This window comes from Pseudophryne corroboree, chromosome 4 (genome assembly GCF_028390025.1).
Source record: "Pseudophryne corroboree isolate aPseCor3 chromosome 4, aPseCor3.hap2, whole genome shotgun sequence".
In the NCBI taxonomy this organism is placed as follows: Eukaryota; Metazoa; Chordata; class Amphibia; order Anura; family Myobatrachidae; genus Pseudophryne; species Pseudophryne corroboree.
Window position 1 is genome coordinate 862,020,260 of NC_086447.1, and position 16,646 is coordinate 862,036,905.

Here is a 16,646-nt window from a genome sequence, read left to right on the forward strand (position 1 = left end):
TGCACCCAACAAGTTGGGTGCACCTGCTTCTAAGCAGTCGATTGCTCGTTGGTTTTGTAACAAAATTCAACTTGTACATTCTGTGGCAGGCCTGCCACAGCCTAAATCTGTTAAGGCCCATTCCGCAAGGAAGGTGGGCTCATCTTGGGCGGCTGCCCGAGGGGTCTCGGCATTACAACTCTGCCGAGCAACTACGTGGTCAGGGGAGAACACGTTTGTAAATTTTTACAAATTTGATACCCTGGCAAAGGAGGACCTGGAGTTCTCTCATTCGGTGCTGCAGAGTCATCCGCACTCTCCCGCCCGTTTGGGAGCTTTGGTATAATCCCCATGGTCCTTTCAGGAACCCCAGCATCCACTTAGGACGATAGAGAAAATAAGAATTTACTTACCGATAATTCTATTTCTCGGAGTCCGTAGTGGATGCTGGGCGCCCATCCCAAGTGCGGATTATCTGCAATACTTGTACATAGTTATTGTTAACTAATTCGGGTTATTGTTTAGGAAGCCATCTTTCAGAGGCTCCTCTGTTATCATACTGTTAACTGGGTTTAGATCACAAGTTGTACGGTGTGATTGGTGTGGCTGGTATGAGTCTTACCCGGGATTCAAAATCCTCCCTTATTGTGTACGCTCGTCCGGGCACAGTACCTAACTGGAGTCTGGAGGAGGGTCATAGGGGGAGGAGCCAGTACACACCACCTGACCTGTAAAAGCTTTACTTTTGTGCCCTGTCTCCTGCGGAGCCGCTATTCCCCATGGTCCTTTCAGGAACCCCAGCATCCACTACGGACTCCGAGAAATAGAATTATCGGTAAGTAAATTCTTATTTTCTCCGATTCCACAGGGGCCACTGGAGCGCAGTTACAATGGGAAAATAGTAGGCAGTAATTGGGAGCTGGCACTTTAAAATTCTAATACTGTGGCTAGCTTCTCCCCTCCAAGCCAGTCTACGTAAAACTGTGCCCGAGGAGAGCTGGAATAAACAAACCTTAAGGTAGAGGAGGTTAACGCCGCCATGTAAACCAGGATAACACAAACCAAACCTGGAACATAACCTAACAAAAAAACAGGTTAACCTGAACTCAACAAGCAGTCACATAGTGATCTGCGAACCGTTAAGCAAAAAACAAGGAGGAAACAGCGCTGGGCGGGCGTTCAGTGGCCCCTGTGGAATCGGAGAAAGGGATTTATCGGTAAGTACCAAAATCCTGATTTCTCCTTCATCCACTAGGGGCCACTGGAGCGCAGTTACAATGAGGACGTCCCAGAGCTCCCAAAACGGGTGGGAGAGCGCTGAGAGTCCTGTAAAACCGCTCGGCCAAACTGAGATGCTGAGGCCGCAAAAGTGTCAAACTTGTAGAATTTGACAGACGTATGACAGCTCGACCAAGTAGCCACCCGACAAAGTAGTCATGGAGACCCCACGGGCAGCCGCCCACGACTGTCCCACAGAGCGCGTGGAGTGCGCTGAAATGGAAGATGGAGGTTCCCGAGAAGCTGCCAAATAAGCTTGTCTGATGGTCAGTCGAATCCATCGAGACAAGGTCTGCTTAGAAGCCGGCCAACCACGGCGAGCAGCATCGTAGAGAACAAATAAGGAATCTGACTTCCGAATAGCTGAAGTCCTATCCACATAGATCTTGAGCGCCCTGACAACGTCCAATGATCTCGAATCCGGAGAGGGCCGGGACCACAAGCGGCTGATTGATGTGAAAATCAGACACCACCTTAGGTGGAAAAGACATACGAGTACGAAGCTCGGCCCTATCCGTATGAAACACCAGGTAAGGAGACCTACAAGAGAGAGCCCCAAGTTCCGACACCCGTCTAGCTGAAGCCAGCCCCAGGAGAAGAACCACCTTCCAGGTGAGATATTTTATCTCTACTGATTCCAGGGGCTCAAACAATGAAGACTGCAGAAAAGACAGGACCAGACTGAGGTCCCATGGCGCTGTCGGAGGACGGAAGGGAGGCTGTATTCGAAGAACCCCTTGAAAGAAAGTCTGAACCTCAGGCAGCAAGGCTAACTTTTTCTGGAAGAAAACCGAAAGAGCAGAGACCTGCACCTTTAGTGAACCCAGTCTTATGCCTGCTGAAAATCCCACCTGCAAAAAAACGGAGAAGACTGGCTAAGCTAAACACGGAAGGAGAAAATTCTCGACGTTCACACCAGGCTACATAAGCCTTCCAAATGCGGTAGTAGTGAGAAGATGTGACTGACTTTCTAGCCCGAAGCATAGTAGGGATAACTGTACGAGGAATCCCCTTCCTTTTCAAGATGGCTTTCTCAACAGCCACGCCGTCAAACGTAGCCTGGATAAAGAAAAGGACCCTGTTGTAGAAGATCGTCTCGTAGTGGCAGGGGCCAAGGCTCGGCCACTGACAACAGGTGTAGGGTGGAGTACCAAACCCTGCGTGGCCAATCCGGAGCCACCAGGAGGACCTCTTGATGCGTTGCAGAACCCTCGGCAACAGCGGGAAAGAGGTAAACGAACTGGAAATTCCAAGGAGCCGTGAGGGCATCCACGCCCGCCGCCGCCGGGTCCCTTGTCCGAGAGTAATAAAGAGGCAACTGATGGTTCCGGCGGGGGAAGCCATGAGGTCGATCTGTGGTTTTCCCCACCGGCGTACCAGTTGCCAAAACACCTGGGGATGTAGTGACCACTCTCCCGGGTGCATGTCCTGGCGGCTTAATCGGCTTCCCAATTGTCCACTCCCGGAATGAATATCGCCGAGAAGGACAGAGCATACTTCTCCGCCCAGAGAAGGATGTCGGTGACCTCCCTCATCGCCGCGCGGCTGCGAGTGCCGCCCTGACGGTTGATGTACGCTATGTTGTCGGACTGAACTCTGACCGCGCAGTAGGTGATGTGCCTGAAGCAGGGCATTGTACATTGCCCTTAGTTCGAGAATGTTTATGGGGAGAGCAGATTCGTGGATTGACCAGCGCCCCTGAAACTGATGTTCCAGGGTCACTGCCCCCCAGCCTCGCAGACTGGCATCCGTGGTGAGGAGAGTCCAATCCCATATAACGAACAGTCTTCCTTCCAACAGATGTGTTGACTGGAGCCACCAGAGCAGCGACGACCGTGCCTTTGGAGATAGCGTCACCCGCTGATGAAGGAACAGATGAGATCCTGACCACTGATGTAGAAGACACAGCTGAAACGGTCGAGAGTGGAAGCGACCGTACGGAAGAGCTTCGAACGCTGCTACCATCTTTCCCAGAAGGCGAATACACTGACACCCGACAGTGTCGAAGAACCAATCTTACCAGTGTCTGCAGAAACAGTATCTTGTCCTGCGGAAGGAAAACCCTCTGACGGACCGTGTCGAGAATCATCCCCAGAAACAATAGCCGTTGTGAGGGCATAAGTGAGACTTCGGAAAATTCAGGATCCACCCGTGTCGAATCAGAAGGTCCTGTGCCATCCGGATATTCTGAAGTAACCGTTCTGCTGAGCTTGCTTTTATTAGCAGATCGTCCAGATAGGGAACAATTGTCACACCCTGCTTCCGAAGTAGGGCCATCATGACCTTTGTGAACACTCTGGGAGCAGAAGAGAGACCGAAAGGAAGGGCCTAGAACTGTAAATGAGCGTCCTGTATTGCGAACCGGAGAAAAGCCTGATGAGGAGGCCAAATGGGAACATGTAAGTATGCATCCTTGATGTCTAAGGATGCCAGAAACTCATTTTTTTCCAACCCCGCAATAACAGACTGGAGGGACTTCATCTTAAACTTGAATACCTTCAAATACGGATGGAGATCTTTCAAGTTCAGGATTGGCCTGACCGAGCTGTCCGGCTTCGGTGCTAGAAACAGGCTTGAGTAATAGCCCTGTTTCCGATGAGAGGGAACAGGGATCACTACCCTTGCTGATAGAAGCTTCTGGACCGCTGCCTGTAAGGCAACTCCCCGGTTGTCAGAAACTGGCAACCCGTGGTAAAAAACCGCTGGGGCGGTTGTTCCCGAAAATCGAGCTTGTAACCGCAAGTGATTAGATCCCGGACCCAAGCGTCTGGGCAGGACTGTATCCAGACCGCCTTGAAATCCCACAGACGAGCTCCCACCCTGTGATCTCCCAGGTGGGAGGGTAGCCCGTCATGCGATGGTAGAGGACTTAACGTCTGACTGGGCTGAGGCTGCGGAACCTCTACCCCTGCCGCCGCCTCTACTTCTATGGCCACGGAAGGTAGAAGTTCCACCTCCACCTCTGGCCTCGAAACCTGGAAGGGGCACGAAAGGATCGAAAAGAGGGACCCCTATATAGCCTGCGAGTGGCTGGAGCAGCAGAAGGAAGATAAGTCGACCTACCCCCGGTGGCCTGAGAGATCCAGGCATCCAGATCCTTACCAAACAGAAACTCACCCGTAAAGGGCAACGCTTCTGCCGCCCTTTTGGATTCCGTATCCGCCTGCCACTGCCGGAGCCAGAGAGCTCTGCGGGCCGCAATTGCTAAAGCGGAAATTCTAGCTCCAAGAATATCTATGTCCTTGGACGCTTCACAAAGATAAAGGGCTGATTCACGGATGTGTTCCGCCAACTCTCTCAATTGATCCGCCGGCAATTCGTCACGAATTCCAGAGGACAAATGCTCCGCCCAAGCTTCGATCGCCTTGTTGACCCAACAACCTACCTGCGCCGGGAGATGTAATACCCCTGCCGCAGAGTAAATATTCTTTAAGGTATATTCCAACTTACTATCGGACGCCTCCTTAAGCGAAGTTGGAACCGGTAGGACCGTCTTTTTGGACAGATGAGACACCGAAGGATCCACAATCGGAGAGGTCTCATAACGTGTCCTGCTATCTGCGGGAAAAGGATAAGAAGACAACAGTTTTCTTGATACCTGAAATTTTGCGTCTGGATGTTTCCAGGCTGCTGTTATGAGTGCATCCAGCTCCTCCGAAACTGGAAAGGTCACCGGCAAGCATTGGTTGGTGCCAAACCTTGAAGGGCGTAAGGCGTCCTGCTCCATCTCCTCCACCTGTAATACTGAGCGAATAGCAGTAATAAGAGCCTCTATACCCTTAGCTACTGGTTCAGAGTCCCCCTATACCTGATCGTCATCAGTATCCTGTATATCTACATCCTGTACATCTAACCCCGCCTCATCTAATTGAGGCATATCATCGTCAAAGTCCTGCAACACAGAGTCTAGCAATCTCTTTTTAGAAGCCTGTTGAGGGGGCTAAAGGATGAGGCTTGTGAAGGGATCACAGCCCTACAACGCCCTTCCACTGACTTTGCCAATGAGACAGCCCATGCAGGTTCTGGCTCCGGTACCTGGACAAGCTGTCGGAACCGGACCGCCTCCCTATCTTCCCGAGAGGCTTTAAGTTCCCCAGTCTGCAGGGACATAACCTCTGTGAGTTTAGGAAAAATGCAGCCACAGCAGCCTGATCTATCCTGCACGATACTGTGCAGTGACAGGCTGTAAGTAAGATATAGGTGCCCCCCTTCCCCCCACTGTAACAGCCTCACTGTGCTCCGTGGCGCTCCTCCGGCCCGCGCTGCTGAAAGGGAATGGCCGCCAGCGCCCGCTACTTCCGGCGGTGCAGAGCGGGACTAAGCTCCGCCCCTTCCGCAAAGGCACCAAATGCAAAGTGGCTTTGCGCCTTTTGGCGGATCCCCGTAGCGGCTCTGTGAGCCGCGCTGGCGGGGATCCGAGCGGAGAGGAGGGCGAGTGGGCGGGCGCGTGTGGTAACAAAAGTTTAACAGGCAGAGCAGGGTCTCACAAATATCAACCTGTGATCCCAACACTGCAGAGAGCCTGGGGGGGGGGGGGAATCTTCTGCTGGTGGAGCGGCCCCGACACGCGCGGTGTCCGGCCAGCTCAGGAGAGCTCAGTGTCTCCCTCAGCCGGGGCCCATCCCGAGCCGCACGCAGCTGCGATGGGACCCCGCCGGCAGCTCCCAGTCTGTGTGTGTGTAAGAAAGAAAATTGAAAATAATAAAGAAAAAATTCTTCAGCCACAACCCAAGTCAACCAGCTCCCTCAGGCACTAACTAAGACTGGCTTGGAGGGGAGATAGTAGGGGAGGAGCTAGCCACAGTATTAGAATTTTAAAGTGCCAGCTCCCAATTACTGCCTACTATTTCCCCATTGTAACTGCGCTCCAGTGGCCCCTAGTGGATGTAGGAGAAAGAAAACAACACAACACTAGTGGAATTGCACAGGACTTGGCGCAACCGCCACACCACTCATCTTGTGCTGTATGGCATATTCACACTAGATGAATGAAGACATCTAAATCCAAGCACAAAGTAACTCCTCTGTCAGAAAAAGTTTCCATGCCCAGTTGACCATTGTAGCTTGCTACTGCCATACGCTGCAATGATTGAACCAATAATTGCAGTCTATAGCAGTGATGGCTAACCTGGACACGCCAGCTGTTGTTGAACTACACATCCCAGCATGCCCTGCATCAGTTTTAGCATGGCCAAAGAGCAAAACTGATGCAGGGCATGCTGGGATGTGTAGTTCAACAACAGCTGGATGTCAAGGTTAGCAATCACTTGTCTATAGCCATCTTAAACCAGCAGTTAAAGTACCACCTACAGGTCCCTTTCTGGATTTGTAGAATCATGCACAGGCGAGTTAATCCATATTGCCGAGGCAGTAATTAGCCCACAGACAGATCTTTAAAACATGACCGGTTGGGAGAACTGCAGAATTGAGAACCACTTGCTGATGACCATTTCTATAAAATAAACCGGCTTGTAGATTGTCCAAAATTGCTCATTCCACCTAAAATAAGGGGATGTGTTGATATTCCGGCGTTCAAGATCCCACCAGCCAGTTAAAGGCCGGCGGTCAGAAAACCAAACCACCCCCACCCCCACCCCCCCCGGTATTCACACTCAGGTGGTGGGTGCACACCACGACCCGAGGGAGAATAGAACCCATGGGCCACCGTGCTTGAAGTGTGACAAACCCGCGAGGGGACTAGCTGGCAGGATCTCCAACATAAGTGGTCTTTATTACGATTGTAGCTACTATAAAATAAAATTGTCAATTGGGAACTGCAGTAGCAGAGGGTGGGTAACCAGACAATAGTATACATATTAAAACCAAATGGCCAACAGGCACAAAAGATTAACATGACAATGGTTGACAAGTTTTGGGGTTTTTACATGTGTGTCAACCAACACTGTAGACCTTCTATCCCACACCCGAGCAGACAGAAGGAGTAATTGGAGAGGCTGTTGCCACAGCTGGTCATGTTCCCCTGCTACAACTAAGTTTTCATTTGATATTAGTCAAACTTGTCATATACAAAATTGAACATTTTGTAAACAAATACACAGGCCACTTACATGCCTAGGTGATATACTACAATATTATCACTCCTAGTGCATCAAGCTACACCTACCTGAAGATCTTCACCGAGAGAGTGATCCTTTCAAATTCCCTGGCTTTTTTATGGCCACTCTGAATGATATCATCCGGGAGGTTGGCCAGTCTTGCTGCATTGAAGCCATAGCTCTTAGGACATGCCCCCTTAATAAACTTGTAAAGGAACGTGATGGTCTCCTGGCTGGGATCCTCACATTCATTTTCCACCATGCAAGCCTAAGACAACAATGAGAGAACTAGTACCAGGCTAACGGATATATCCCATCATGAATACTGAATGGTTTCTTACCATATGGCCCAGGCGTACTGCTGCTGTATGGGAGCAATCCTCCACTAGTGAGTGGTAATGGGTAGAAAACAATGTCCGGCATCTAATCCTTTCAGAGAGTTCCTTGACAACGGCACTTGCTATGGCTGTACCATCAAACGTAGCAGTGCCCCTGCCTACAGCACACAGAGACAACACATTGGGTTATGGAAACACTTCATGCAATACTCAACAGATCCTGTCCTGACAGCATAGCTTAATAATACTAACTATACCCTATCATTGCTACAAGCGGGGTCCCCAGTGCTCTGCTGCTTTTTTGGGAGCACAGATGTTACCTAAAAATGATCTAGTGTCCCCAAATCGCTGAAAGATAAAAAATAAGATTTTACTCACCGGTAAATCTATTTCTCATAGTCCGTAGTGGATGCTGGGGACTCCGTAAGGACCATGGGGATTAGCGGCTCCGCAGGAGACTGGGCACAACTAAAGAAAGCTTTAGGACTACCTGGTGTGCACTGGCTCCTCCCACTAAGACCCTCCTCCAGACCTCAGTTAGGATACTGTGCCCGGAAGAGCTGACACAATAAGGAAGGATTTTGAATCCCGGGTAAGACTCATACCAGCCACACCAATCACACCGTATAACTCGTGATACTATACCCAGTTAACAGTATGATAACAACTGAGCCTCTCAACAGATGGCTCAACAATAACCCTTTAGTTAGGCAATAACTAAATACAAGTATTGCAGACAATCCGCACTTGGGATGGGCGCCCAGCATCCACTTCGGACTACGAGAAATAGATTTACCGGTGAGTAAATTCTTATTTTCTCTAACGTCCTAAGTGGATGCTGGGGACTCCGTAAGGACCATGGGGATTATACCAAAGCTCCTAAACGGGCGGGAGAGTGCGGATGACTGCAGCACCGACTGAGCAAACTCTAGGTCCTCCTCAGCCAGGGTATCAAACTTGTAGACTCTTGCAAGAGTGTTTGACCCCGACCAAGTAACAGCTCGGCAAATTTGTAAAGCCGAGACCCCTCGGGCAGCCGCCCAAGAAGAGCCCACTTTCCTCGTGGAATGGGCTTTTACAGATTTAGGGTGCGGCAGTCCAGCCGCAGAATGTGCAAGTTGAATCGTGCTACAGATCCAGCGAGCAATAGTCTGCTTAGAAGCAGGAGCACCCAGTTTGTTGGGTGCATACAGGATAAATAGCGAGTCAGTCTTTCTGACTCCAGCCGTCCTGGAAACAAATTCTCAGGGCCCTGACTACGTCCAACAACTTGGAAGCCTCCAAGTCTTTAGTAGCCGCAGGCACCACGATAGGTTGGTTCACATGAAAAACGGATACCACCTTAGGAAGGAATTGGGAACGAGTCCTCAATTCCGCCTTATCCATATAAAATACAGATAAGGGCTTTTGCATGACAAAGCCGCCAATTCTGATACACGCCTGGCCAAGGCCCACAGCATGACCACTTTCCACGTGAGGTTATTGTAGCTCCACGGATTTAAGTGGCTCAACTCAATGCGACGTCAGGAAATCCAACACTACGTTGAGATCCCACGGTGCCACTGGAGGCACAAACGGGGGCTGACTATGCAGCACTCCCTTAACAAAAGTCTGAACTTCAGGCAGTGAAGCCAGTTCTATTTTGGAAGAAAATCGATAGAGCCGAAATCTGGACCTTAATGGAACCCAATTTTAGGCCCATAGTCACCTCTGACTTGTAGGAAGTGCAGAAATCGACCTAGCTGAAATTCCTCCTTTTGGGGCCTTACTGGCCTCACAGCACGCAACATATTTCCGCCATATGCGGTGATAATGGTATGCGTTCACTTCTTTCCTAGCTTTAAATAGCGTAAGGATAACTTCCTCCGGAATGCCCTTTTCTTCAGGATCCGGCGTTCTACCGCCATGCCGTCAAACGCAGCCGCGGTACGTCTTGGAACAGACAGGCCCCCTGCTGCAGCAGGTCCTGTCTGAGCGGCAGAGGCCATGGGTCCTCTGAGATCATTTCTTGGAGTTCTGGGTACCAAGCTCTTCTTGGCCAACCCGGAACAATGAGTATAGTTCTTACTCCTCTCCTTCTTATTATTCTCATTACCCTGGGTATGAGAGGCAGAGAAGGGAACACATACCAGAGCGTCCACAGCTATCGCCTGAGGGTCCCGTGACCTGGCGCAATATCTTTGTAGCTTTTTGTTGAGGCGGGACGCCATCATGTCCACCTGTGGCCTTTCCCAACGGTGTACAATCATTTGGAAGACTTCTGGATGAAGTCCCCACTCTCCCGGGTGGAGGTCGTGTCTGCTGAGAAAGTCTGCTTCTCAGTTGTCCACTCCGGGAATGAACACTGCTGACAGTGCTAACACATGATTTTCCGCCCATCGGAGAATCCTTGTGGCTTCTGCCATCGCCATCCTGCTTCTTGTGCCGCCCTGTCTGTTTCCCTGAGCGACCGCCGTGATGTTGTCTGACTGGATCAGCACCGGCCGGTGTTGAAGCCGGGGTCTAGCCTGACTTAGGGCATTGTAAATGGCCCATAGTTCCAGAACATTTATGTGTAGGGAAGTCTCCTGACTTTTCCATAGGCCTTGGAAGTTTCTTCCCTGTGTGACTGCCCCCCAGCCTTGAAGGCTGGCATCCGTGGTCACCAGGACCCAGTCCTGTATGCCGAATCTGCGGCCCCCTAGAAGATGAGCACTCTGCAGTCACCACCACAGCGACACCCTGGCCCTTGGAGACAGGGTTATCCGCCGATGCATCTGAAGATGCGACCCGGACCACTTGTCCAACAGATCCCACTGGAAGATCCTTGCAGGGGACCTGGCGAATGGAATTTCTTCGTAAGAAGCTACCATCTTTCCCAAGGCTCGCGTGCATTGATGCACAGACACCTGTATTTGTATTAGGAGGTCTCCGTCTAGAGACGCCAACTCCTTGGACTTCTCCTCCGGGAGAAACCCTTTTTATCCTGTTCTGTGTCCAGAACCATACCCAGGAACAGTAGACGCGTCGTAGGAACCAGCTGCGACTTTGGAATATTCAGAATCCAGCCGTGCTGTTGTAGCACTTCCCGAGATAGTGCTACTCCGACGAACAACTGCTCCCTGGACCTCGCCTTTATAAGGAGATCGTCCAAGTACGGGATAAGTACTTCGGCCATTACCTTGGTAAATACCCTCGGTGCCGGGGACAGACCAACGGCAACGTCTGGAATTGGTAATGACAATCCTGTACCACAATTTTGAGGTACACCTGGTGAAGAGGGTAAATAGGGACATGCAGGTAAGCATCCTTGATGTCCAGTGATACCCTGAAATTCTCCAGGCTTGCAATAATCGCCCTGAGCGATCCCATTTTGAACTTGAACCTTCGTATATAAGTGTTCAAGGATTTCCATTTTAGAATGGGTCTCACCGAACCGTCTGGATTCGGTACCACAACATTTTGGAATAGTAACCCCGGCCTTGTTGAAGGAGGGGTACCTTGATTTCACCTGCTGGAAGTACAGCTTGTGAATTGCCGCCAGTACTACCTTTCTCCGAGGGCAGCAGGCAAGGCTGATGTGAGATAACGGCGAGGGGGAGTCGCCTCGAACTCCAGCCTGTATCCCTGTGATACTACTTGCAGAACCTAAGGATCCACCTGTGGGCAAGCCCACTGGTCGCTGAAGTTCCCGAGACGCGCCCCCACCGCACCTGTCTCCACCTGTGGAGCCCCAGCGTCATGCGGTGGACTCGGAGGAAGCGAGGGAAGATTTTTGATCCTGGGAACTGGCTGCCTGGGGCAGCTTTTTCCTTCTTCCCTTGTCTCTGTGCAGAAAGGAAGCGCCTTTGACCCGCTTGCTTTTCTGAAGCCGAAAGGACTGTACCTGAAAATACGGTGCTTCCTTAGGCTTTTGTGAGGAAACCTGAGGTAAAAAAATTTCTTCCCAGCTGTTGCTGTGGATACGAGGTCCCAGAGACCATCCCCAAACAATTCCTCACCCTTATAAGGCAGAATCTCCATGTGCCTTTTAAAGGCAGCATCACCTGTCCACTGCCGGGTTTCTAATACCCTCCTGGCAGAATGGACATTGCATTAATTCTGGATGCTAGCCGGTAAATATCCCTCTGTGCATCCTTCCTATATAAGACGACGTCTTTAAAATGCTCTATGTTAGCAAAATATTATCCCTGTCTAGGGTATTAATATCATCTGACAGGGTATCAGACCACGCTGCAGCAGCACTATTTTGCTGAGACAATTGCAGGTCTCAGTATAGAACCTGAGTGTGTGTATATACAGACTTCAGGATAGCCTCCTGCTTTTTATCAGCAGGCTCCTTCAAGGTGGCCGTATCCTAAGACGGCAGTGCCACCTTTTTTGATAAACGTGTGAGCGCCTTATCCACCCTAGGGGATATCTCCCAGCGTGACCTATCCTCTGGCGGGAAAGGGTACGCCATCAGTAACTGTTTAGAAATTACCAGTTTCTTATCGGGGGAACCCACGCTTCTTTACACACTTCATTCATTCATCTGATGGGGGAACAAAACACTGGCTGCTTTTTCTCCCCAAAAATAAAACCCCTTTTATGTGGTACTTGGGTTCATGTCAGAAATGCGTAACATTTTTCATTGCCGAGATCATGTAACGGATGTTCCTAGTGGATTGTGTATATGTCTCAACCTCGTCGACACTGGAGTCAGACTCCGTGTCGACATCTGTGTCTGTCATCAGGTAACGGGCGCTTTTTTGAGCCCCTGATGGCCTTTGAGACGCCTGGGCAGGCGCGGGCTGAGAAGCCGGCTGTCCCACAGCTGCTACGTCATCCAGCCTTTTATGTAAGGAGTTGACATTGTCAACTCCACCTATCCATCCACTCTGGTGTCGACCCCACAGGGGGCAACATCCCATTTATCGGCCTCTGCTCCGCCTCCACGTAACCTTCCTCATCCAACATGTCGACACAGCCGTACCGACACACCGCACACACACAGGGAATGCTCTGACTGAGGACAGGACCCCACAAAGTCCTTTGGGGGGACAGAGAGAGTATGCCAGCACACACCAGAGCGCTATATAATGCAGGGATTAACACTATAACTGAGTGATTTTTCCCCCAATAGCTGCTTGTATACATATATTGCGCCTAAATTTAGTGCCCCCCCTCTCTTTTTAACCCTTTGAGCCTGAAAACTACAGAGGAGAGCCTGGGGAGCTGTCTTCCAGCTGCACTGTGAAGAAAAAATGGCGCCAGTGTGCTGAGGGAGATGGCCCCGCCCCTTTTTCGGCTGACTTTCTCCCGCTTTTTCTGGAATACTGGCAGGGGTATTTTTACATCTATATAGCCTCTAGGACTATATATGATGTAGATTTGCCAGCCAAGGTGTCATATATTGCCCTCAGGGCGCCCCCCCCCGCCCCAGCGCCCTGCACCCATCAGTGACCGGAGTGTGAGGTGTACATGAGGAGCAATGGCGCACAGCTGCAGTGCTGTGCGCTACCTTGGTGAAGACCGAAGTCTTCTGCCGCCGATTTTCCGGACCGCTTCTGGCTCTGTAAGGGGGACGGCGGCGCGGCTCCGGGAACCAACACCAAGGTCGGGTCCTGCGGTCGATCCCTCTGGAGCTAATGGTGTCCAGTAGCCTAAGAAGCCCAAACTACCACCTGTTAGGTAGGTTCGCTTCTTCTCCCCTTAGTCCCTCGCTGCAGTGAGTCTGTTGCCAGCAGATCTCACTGTAAAGTAAAAAACCTAAATATACTTTCTTTCTAGGAGCTCAGGAGAGCCCCTAGTGTGCATCCAGCTCAGCCGGGCACAAGAATCTAACTGAGGTCTGGAGGAGGGTCTTAGTGGGAGGAGCCAGTGCACACCAGGTAGTCCTAAAGCTTTCTTTAGTTGTGCCCAATCTCCTGCGGAGCCGCTAATCCCCATGGTCCTTACGGAGTCCCCAGCATCCACTTAGGACATTAGAGAAATATATGTAACTGAAAAGGAGATTTTAGGTGGCGTTACAGCTAGTACAGGTGTGGATTATATGGTCAGCCACTATTGGTCGATAGCGACTAGGTCAACACAGGTTTTTTTGTGTTTTCTCTCCAGAAATCCCAATTAGTGCACCGCTTCGCTCGCCATGCTTCAGGCAAAGTTACTATCCCAAATCGTATTATTAACCCAAATGAGTGTCGCCCTTAAGACCAGATACCGCTAGTACATGTTGATATTAAAAGTAACGTGAAGACTCCATTTCTGCAACCGTGCAGGAGCAGTGTTAATTTTGTTGACGAAAATTCTGACTAAAAAGTATTCCTCGACTATAGTTTAGTTATGTTTTTTTATTTTAGTCCTGAAATAAAGACAATTTTAAATCGTAATCAAAATTAACACTGGATGTGGGGAATTAAAATGTTAATGAACAATTGTGCATTCTAGATATTTGCAGAAAATAAATGACCTGCTGTGAAGGAAATAGGATTGTGTATTGCACTTGTTTGCTCTAACAAACTTAAGGCATTACTTTGTATATGCTATATGGAAGTACTATGGTAAATCAGACTCTGTATGTAACATTCTCAATCTACTGAGCCTAGATTACTAAACAGATAAAAAGTACAGTATGCAAACTTCAAGGGAATTTTAGAGAAGTTTTTCAGCAAAGTCCGTTACCGCATTATTAAATTATTTGCAAGTTATGGCTAACATTGACTAAAATGATTAAATCCTTGACTAAGATTAAGCAAAAGAAAGACTAAAATGTGACTTTAAACCAATTACAAGTCTACATAAGCGACAAAGACTAAATTGAAAATCCCTTTCCAAAATTAACCCTGTGCTGGAGCAAGTAACTGCAGCTTTAATTGGCTATACTTAAAATACCGTAACAGGGTCTGGTGTCAACATAGAATTAAACGGTGATATCGAGCAGACGATTGTATGGATGTCTATGCAGATAAACAGCTTAATAGTCTGATTGGGAGGTTATAAATAAAGTCCTCGGGACACACTGACAGTGAGTGTTTTCTATTTCTCCCTGCTGGAGCCTAGGTGTTGTCATTACTTACTGACACATTTAAAGAGATCCACAAGGGGGTCGATTCAATTTGGCAACTTATGAATAGCGCCGGGAATTAGCTCCCGACGCTATTCAATTCAGCTGCTAGTGACCCGCAATTGTCAGGAATTCTTCTCTCATCCCCGGGGGATGAGAGAAGAAACCCGACAAAAGTGCTGCCTCGCAGCCGGCGCGAGGCGGATTCTGTCGGGAATCAGCCTCGCGCCGGGGAGTTAAGTCGGAGAATGCCCGTTCTCCCAACAATTCAACCTGTTTAGTCGGCGAGAACGGGACATCGCCAACTTAACTGGAGATTAATTGAATAGCGTTGGGAGCTAATTCCCGGCGCTATTCAACTGTCGGAGAATAGAATTGACCCCAAGGTGTTTAATTATTTCACTTGCAATTTTGTGAGGAAACCTAGAAAACATGCACTGCTGTTTCCCCGAGGACTGGATTTAAGCAGCACAGGCAGCCACACAATACCCATTAGCACAAGCTCAGGGAGACACTTGGGCTGTGTGGCTTTAAGAAAAAATATAATAAACGTTGGCTAAAACACAAAATGGAGTAAGCAAACGTAATATATGATGGAAGTAACATTAGTAGTAAATGTACTTAGCCTTCAGCTTCCTCATATTAAATGTCATTGTACCTAACAAAATGTTCCCTTTTTATTTAAAAAAAAATAATGTTTAATAGGCAATTTACTCGTAGTTTTGCATTTTTATTTACTGTCAAAATTAATCTATCGTAATTTCTTTTATTTGGAAACACAGGAGAGAGGTCACACATTGGTCACAGTACTGTGCCTTCAGAGCACATGAATCTCCCATGAACATTCTGCAAGACTATTCGGAGACAAACTAAGGGTTGCCGTGGTCTTCTCACTATAAAACCACAGGTTGATCAATCACCGCCCCGTTTCCTAGTGATGTCTTACATTTTGTGACTGGCATCTGAGGTATTATATACGTGATACTGATAAGTACATAGTAAGGCACAGCAATGTATACTGACATACCAAGTTCATCGAGCAGTACGAGGGAATGTTCGGTTGCATGCTGAAGTATACTGGAGGTTTCACTCAACTCCACGAAGAAAGTGCTTTCTCCTATAGAAGCGACAAAGTTAACAATGTATTTAAATGATGGAAAAACAAAAAGCCGTGCAATTAATGAACAGACTCTGTAGCAAGATGCTACGCCACCTCTATAAGCCCAGCCACCGCCCATGACAGCCCTCTCAGACTTCTGCTTGCTAGTCAGTGTGATGAAGCCTTGAAGAGCAGATAAAAAAAAAAAAGGACACAGACCAGAATGCAAATAGAACACATTTATTCCCATTTCAGACTGACAAATATTTCCTGGGTTATTGCACATGAAGGCGCATCAACCCGGGAATTTGCTCAGTGTGAAAGGGTCCTGAAAGAATATACCAGGATGAGCGTCCCGGCATTTCATCCCAGGACTCGACCAGGGTTGAATCCGGGATCATCCCGGGATGCGGTGCAGTGTGAACGGGTATGTTGGGTCAAGGCGACCCAGCACCCGTTCTCTCCATAGGAGGCGGTGCTTGGAGATGATCATCTCCAAGCACAGCCTCCGGTACAGTCAGCGGTGACGCACCAACCCGCAAGTCTGAAGGGGTCTCAAGCCGGGTCGCACCTGGGAATCTCCAGTGTACACATTCCCAGGTGCGACCCGGCTATTGTCAGTCTGAAAGGAGTATAAGTGGCCTAAAACGATACAAGACCCCAAACTGAACTTGGTCTGAAAACCAACAGATGACAAAAGCCTTGATGTTCCCATTCACGTTCCCCATGCTGAACTGTAGAATGGCCATACACCTATGCTCTAATCGTGCACCCCGGACTTTGCTACTGGGCGTGGTATAATAGGTCGACCCCATACGGTCAACATGCATCAGGTCGACAGGGTAAACAAAAAACAAAAAAGGTTTTGGTAC

The 16,646-nt window shown here is 49.2% G+C and overlaps 1 protein-coding gene across 1 annotated transcript in view; it reads right to left on the bottom strand.

Moving 5' to 3' along the window:
* The window catches only part of MSH6 (mutS homolog 6), a 97,706-nt gene that overhangs the window by 6,358 nt on the left and 74,702 nt on the right, over positions 1-16,646 (bottom strand). Inside the window, exons 7-9 of the mRNA XM_063918697.1 lie at positions 15,703-15,792; positions 7,655-7,809; positions 7,382-7,581 (exon numbers count right to left, since the gene is read on the bottom strand). Of these exons, the coding sequence (XP_063774767.1) occupies positions 7,382-7,581; positions 7,655-7,809; positions 15,703-15,792 (445 nt within the window). The remainder of the gene's footprint in view (positions 1-7,381; positions 7,582-7,654; positions 7,810-15,702; positions 15,793-16,646) is intronic.